Source organism: Gossypium arboreum, chromosome 4, assembly GCF_025698485.1.
Source record: "Gossypium arboreum isolate Shixiya-1 chromosome 4, ASM2569848v2, whole genome shotgun sequence".
NCBI classification, from domain to species: Eukaryota; Viridiplantae; Streptophyta; class Magnoliopsida; order Malvales; family Malvaceae; genus Gossypium; species Gossypium arboreum.
Genome location: NC_069073.1, coordinates 12,096,170 through 12,102,882, shown reverse-complemented (window position 1 = coordinate 12,102,882; position 6,713 = coordinate 12,096,170). Strand labels below are relative to the sequence as shown.

Here is a 6,713-nt window from a genome sequence, read left to right as displayed (position 1 = left end):
AACATATTATCTACTTATATATAAATCGGAGAAGGACTATAAATAATTTTAAGCATCGTTAAAAAAAATTGAGGAAATTTGCAGAATTGGAAAAAAAACCTCTAAAGGGTTGATGTAAAGTTGGAATTTGGAGGAGTGGAAAAATGACTCATTTAAATATAAAAAGAAAAAGTGAGATTTTCTCAAAATTAGATTTAATTACAACTTATTTCCATAAAAGCTACAAATTTAATTTTGTTGAGGTATAGGTTGCCTTGCCTAGTTCATCGCAAACATTAGATGACACGTGTCAAACATCCGTAAAAGGAGGGTCTCCGCACTTCCTTCTGTACGATCTTCTTCTTTAAAATCCGGACCAAGTGCTCTTTTGTCGTAAATCGCCAATCCTCAAAACTCACCTGCACACAAATAAACCCTTAATTTTCTTCTTCATCTACAGGTACTTTTTCTTTTAGTTCTTTGTTTGAATTATTTTTATGTTAAACTGTATGATTTGTTATTTGTTTAGGTTTTTTTCTCTTAAAGTATGGGTAAGTGTTAGTGGGTATTTTTGTTTACTGTTTTTCTTTTTTTAATTAAAATGATTATATTGTTGTTTTTACTTTTTCCTCTATTTCAGTTGTAAAAATCCCATTTTTTGAGGTTGATTTTCTTGGGGGAAAAACAATTCAATCTTTTTCAGGGGGAAAACATGGAAGCTTTTGAAAAGCCAACTGAAACCCTTACTGGGGATAAGTCTTTAGACCAAGATGCTAATGAAGTTTCTAAAGCTGGTGGGTTAACGGTTGAAAGATCATGGGAAAATGGTTTTAGGGTTTCTATAAATGGAAAGGGAGGTTCTTGTGTTGATGAAGATGGTGAGGGACTTGAGGATTCTGAATTGAATGGGGTTTCTTCTTTGTTACAAATGAAAGGAAGTGTTAGGAACATTGATGTTAATGGTGGAAGGAGTGATAGCGGTGAAGGGTTCGGCACTCTTTTAGGTGCTGTTGATGAAAGTAAAGAAATTGGTGCTGAAAATGTATTACCAAATGATGACGATGAAATGGCAAAATTGGATGAGAAAGACAATGGTGGGAAGATGATGATGAATGAAATAGATGACTACGATGGTGATGGTGGTAGTGTTAGTGGTGAGTTCTCTGCTGGTTATTTTGTATGGGGTAAGATTAAGAGTCATCCATGGTGGCCGGGGCAGGTCTATAATCCGACTGATGCTTCAGATTATGCGGTGAAAATGCGGCAGAAGGGAAGACTCCTTGTTGCGTACTTTGGGGATAGTTCGTTTGCGTGGTGCCTTCCTTCTCAGTTGAGGCCTTTTGAGGAGAATTTTGAGGATATGTCGAAGTTGAGTAGCTCTAAGAACTTTGTCAATGCTGTACGGACTTCTGTTGATGAAATCGGCCGACTTGTTGAGTCGAAGATGACTTGCTCGTGCGTTCCAAAGGAGAATTGTATTGGACTCGACCGACCTTTAGCTGCGAATGCTGGGATAAAGGAAGGAGTTCTTGTGCCTGAAGGTGGAATTGGAAAGGTTTCAGTTGGTCTCTTTGAGCCAAAAGAAGTTCTTGGTAAATTGAAACAAATTTCGCAGGCGGTTTCTATGTGTAATTTGCTTGAATGTGCAGTGTTGAAGGGTTGGCTTTCAGCTTTTAATCGATCAATAGGGCGCTTTGGAATGCCAGTGTACTATGAACCCCTGTCCATTCCGGATGTTGAAGAAAATGTTAGAACTCTTGTTGTGGACATGAGTGATTATAGTGAGGCAGTGGGAATCCCAATCACAGGGCCAGTCGAAGAAGATTGGATTTCTTCTTTGTCCCATCCAAAATCTGGCCAAGGCAATCGGGCTTTGTTGAGGAGTCTGGATATTTCGGAGGATGCCATGTATCACAGGAGGAAGCAGAAAAGCATTGCTGAAATTTTAAAAGGTGATTTAGATGTACAGGCTCATAAGGTCTCAAAGTCCAGCAAACCAGCATCATCATCTCGGAGAAAAAAGACGAAAGGCAATGATGAAGTTAATGGTGATGGTGGAAGTGATTCGAGTTTCATACCAAGAAAGGGGAAGGGAAATGAGCTTTCAGGATTAAATGCTGAAGTTGATTTCATTGAGGCCAATGAAGGAATGGATAAGGTTTATTCATCAAGGGGAAGAAAAACGAAGATTAAACAAGCAAGCGATAATGACGGTGATAATCGGGGCAAAGAAGATACTGATACCCAACCTGTTTCGATTAAAAGGAAATTGAATGTTGGTTCTGGTATCAGAAGGATTGATGCTGAAACTAAGGACCTATTCGAGAGTGGTTCTTTTACTAGAGAAAGGAAGAAAAGCAAGTACTTATCTCCTCCTTACACAAGTTCAACTGGGAAGCTAAGGAAAACCGAGATAGAAGATGAATCTGTAGAAGTTTCCAGTGACACCCGATTCGGGGAGACAATGAGCAAGGCTACTGACAACCTTGTTACGGGTAAAGGGAATGAAGTCCCTGAAGAAGTTCATCCAGAGCAAGAATCCTTGAATGAATCGAATTTTCTTACACCTAAACGATACCTGAATCAGATGAATGATCTAGCAAAAGTTGAAACTCCTGCTAACGAAGTTCTAGTTGAAGTCCGATCCATGGCTCTTAGTCCGCAATATCAAAGGAAAAATAGCTCTTTTGAATTTGTTGTGGAGTTTTTATCTGTATTTAGAAGCTCAGTTTATCGAGATGGATCTGACTATGAAATGTATAATCAGTTCCAGCATCAGAAAAAGAGAAAATCTCCGGACTTTTCTACTGTGTCATCGGGAAGCAACCGATCTATGGCTGGTCATGTTCCCTCTGGACATAAATCCCATAAGAAAAAAGTTGGAAAAAATGAAGAAACAAAGATGGGTGAATCCAAACCCAGACAAGCAACCAGGGCGTCACTGAAGAAAACTGAGAGACTGAAGGCATATACTCCTAAAAGGAAGCAAACTGCCATTGCTGCAGTTGGAAATGATTTACCTGCTGCCCTCTTCGTGACATTCGGTCCCGGATCCTCATTGCCTACAAAGGACGATCTTATCCGAATATACAGCAGATATGGAGCTTTAGACATGGACGACACTGATATGTTCTTCAGTAATTTCTGTGCTCGTGTTGTCTTCTTAAGAACCTCCGACGCCAAACAAGCCTTCAGCAGTTCACAAAATGATAGTCCTTTTGGATCTGCCAATGTCAGTTTTCGGCTTCGACTTCACCAGGCAGCATCAGCTCATAACAAGAAGGAAATACCAGGTGCCAAAAACCCTTCTCTAGCAAAGGAAAGATCAACAAAGTTTTTGGCACCTGGAAATTTGGAGCTGAACTACATCAAGCAGAAGCTCGAGACGCTGACATCAATGCTGGAGACATCAGAGGAAACAATGTCATCAGAGGCTAAATCCAAAATACAGAGCGAGATAAAAGGGCTGTTGGAGATGGTAAACACAATGGTTGAATCATCATCATCTTAGGCAAAGAAGTAGTCACTTTTAGGATGTATGGATATGTAGAAGTGTATGTTACGTCATTGCTGTTACATACATTGGGTTAGGATTTTGTAAGAAATACTTAGGTAAGTAGTTCATAGTTACCATTTGCATATGTTGAAATCAGCACATGCTATATATATATATATATATGGCATAAGCTGCAGTAGTTGAATTCTGTTTTCATTGGATACAAATTCTGTTACTATTGAGCATACTGGAATCAGATTTTTCTTTTAAATGTTGCTTCCATTGGATGTCTACAGTTTCTGAAATACCCGAATTCAAATTACTAGCCTTCGAATTTGTTTATTATTCGCGTACTCCCTGCCACAGGTCTAGAAAAAACCTACTACCATCTCAATTGGAGTCCTTTGTAGAATTTACTGAAATTTTTTATAAATATTTCTTAAAAACAATAAATTTCAAATAAATAAAATATAATCAATACCCTCTATAATTTTTATAAAAACTTTTAAATTATTTTTGCTATTTTAGATATAAAATATTTCTTTTATTAATACAATATCGGAGAAGAAAAATATAGAATTTAAACTTGTATTATTTAAATGTTGTTGAGAAAGAGTTCTAGTCACTGATTCAGGCAACTCTTCGCTAAAATATTTATTTGTGCAACATAAAATTATAAATTAAATCAGAACAATTCAACTCATTTTTAGATAAATACTTTTTTTTTTTTAAACAAGAGAACAATTATATCAAATTAAATTGAGTAAAAACACCATCAAATTAAATTGAGCAAAAACACCATTAACTTTATCTTATTGCAGAAACTCTAAAACTTTATTTAACGCATCATCTAAAATCTGCAAGCTTAACCTCCGTAGAAACCTGCTACTAAATTATTATTCTCTCTAAAAACATACCTAATCCACATTATTTTTAATTTGCATTTCATAATCCATTTAATCAACCCTCAATTTTAGTCAACTTTTAATTTTTCTTTGTTTAACCCTAAAATTCCGTGACACAGAAATTTAAATCTTGGTAAAATCTAGTAAATAAAAAAAAGAACACGAGAAAGGGTTTTGGAAGTAATTAAAGCAAATACAACTTTATATACGGGCCAGACTAATAATAGCAGTTCTCTTTGCACACAACAAACGCAATCCACAACAGAGTATTTTTTCCACCAAAACAGAAGCAATTCATTTCTTATCCCCAATGATATATGGAATTGGTAAAGTCGTAGAGTTTCAAGTCTATTAACAGAACCAAGAGCAATGAATCAAGGGGTCTGTGAAACAAATTTAGTCATCGACGGGGTCTTGAGGAGTTTCATCCGATCTACGCTTGATTGTTACGACAGGGCACTCAGCATGCTTCACGCAAAACTCGCTCACCGTTCCGACAAAAACCCTGGAGAAGCAAATACTCAAGTTAAGGTCATCAACAAAAATAAAAAATAGGCGGCATCAGGTACTAAGCATACCGTTGGAAAGGACCAAGTCCTCTGCTACCAAGAACAAGAAGATCTGGCTGGATCCTCCTCACTTCATGGCAGATAACTTCCTTTGGATCACCTTTCTTGATCCATGCTTCACAAGCAACCTACAATCAGAGAAATCTATCATCAGGAGGGAAAAACTACAAATAAAATGCAGTTTTCTATTTAATACAATAATTTATTGAAGAATGAACACCTTCCAGTAAAGTGTGATATTTGTTTGAAAACAATAATTTATTGAAGAATGAACATTACCCCAATTTCATGGCACCTTGTAACAAAGAATTCAAGCAGATGAAGCCCTCTAGCCCGGTCCCTGCTCTTCAGGCTCTTGAAATCTTCAGGAGAGGCATATATGCTGTCCATGTCATCGAAACCTTACAGAAAAACAAATTGAAATTTAGCGGCATTGGCTGATTTTACAACAGTCGAAGCTGAACATGAAGCATTCATGATTTGCCACTTGAAAGTTGAAACCAGTTTTGGCATAGGAATTTATGTTTCAGACTCGAAGCTTAAATTTGAAGCTTATACATGCCATTGCTGTACATGAACATTGTAATCTAAAAGGCTAGGGTAAAATTCAATCTCTAAACACAATCATTTCTACTTTATCCATCCAACTTTGACGGTGGAGCCTGATTAGTACTTTCAAAAAGAAAATGATTTGTCAAAGGTATGCTTTTAACATTATTATTATTCGATAAACACCTTTTGACATTCAATTATTAGTAGCCACACAGGTAATTGTCATAGCAACCAAACAGTATAATTAAAAGATTCAACGAATGATCCATCAAATTAACATCTCTTAACCATGTAAACCAGCAAATCGAAGTAATTTCGAGAAATTCAAGCCACGAATCAAGAATTGCACACTCATATCATACACTCCACAAACCCTAGCGAACGGCAACCACGTGCTTATAGAAAACGCATCACGTAAACTTCATTACATAAAGAAAACCGCAAAAGAAAAGAAAAGAAAAGAAAAGAAAAAGAGCTGAAAGCGAAACAAACCATCTTCATCGGGAACTTGAACATGGAGGAAGAGAAGCTTGAAACCAGAAGTGTTGGACATAACGATCTTCTGAAGAGTCCACTCGAAAGCTCCCTTACTACTTATAGAAGCGTGAGGGTAACCTTTGATCGTTGACTCATTCACCGCCACCATTATCCGAGTCACGGATGCCTCACTTGTAGCCATCTTGTCACCCCTAACTCACTGAGTCACTCACTCGGTAACAGTTCTCTCTCTGATCTGTTAAGCTTTATGAAGTCTCTAGCTTCAAGAAATGCCAAGGCGAGGGAGGTTAAAAGGGAAAGTGCGCAGTTCGCATGATGCGCATGATATGTGTAAAGATCACATGGGAGTGCTATTGTGCACCCTTGCGGTTAAAATCCACCGCGGCAGATTTTCGTCTTTTTTCGAGCTTTAATTTTTATTTACACAATTATAAAAATACTGAAATGCCCTTTCTGAAAAAAATTATAGGTGAATAAAAATCTTCGCGTCGCTTTGCAGCGTTTCGGATTTCATGAATGGGTTAAGCTGAAACTGGAGCTTGGATGCTAAATAAAATTGGGCCTTCTCAAGTTCTCTGTTTAATATTAATAAAATTATCTATGATCCAATTCTTTCTTATGCTTGCTTGATCAAATTCTATGAAGGCGGCTGAAAAAGAATGGAACGAAATTGAGTGCGTTTGTGTTGTATTATATATATATATAAAATATCCT

The 6,713-nt window shown here is 37.0% G+C and overlaps 2 protein-coding genes across 3 annotated transcripts; one reads left to right on the top strand and one right to left on the bottom strand.

Annotated features, from left to right (window-relative positions):
• Positions 1–233: 233 nt before the first annotated feature.
• LOC108460751 (PWWP domain-containing protein 6-like) lies at positions 234–3,746 on the top strand. Of its 2 annotated transcripts, none has more exons than XM_053027050.1 (2): positions 234–439; positions 620–3,746. In XM_053027050.1, exon 2 carries the CDS (start codon positions 692–694, stop codon positions 3,488–3,490), a length of 2,799 nt encoding a protein of 932 aa, XP_052883010.1. In that variant the 5' UTR covers positions 234–439; positions 620–691; the 3' UTR covers positions 3,491–3,746. The 2 variants fall into 2 exon arrangements, with proteins under 2 accessions (XP_052883010.1, XP_017615867.1); XM_017760378.2 differs by having other exon boundaries at positions 238–439; positions 683–3,746.
• Positions 3,747–4,552: 806 nt separating this feature from the next.
• On the bottom strand, positions 4,553–6,300 carry LOC108458148 (universal stress protein A-like protein). Its single transcript, XM_017757433.2, has 4 exons — positions 5,994–6,300; positions 5,229–5,350; positions 4,959–5,077; positions 4,553–4,885 (listed from the first exon to the last, which is right to left on the bottom strand). Exons 1-4 carry the CDS (start codon positions 6,178–6,180, stop codon positions 4,777–4,779), a joined length of 537 nt encoding a protein of 178 aa, XP_017612922.1. The 5' UTR covers positions 6,181–6,300; the 3' UTR covers positions 4,553–4,776.
• Between the last annotated feature and the right edge of the window lie 413 nt (positions 6,301–6,713).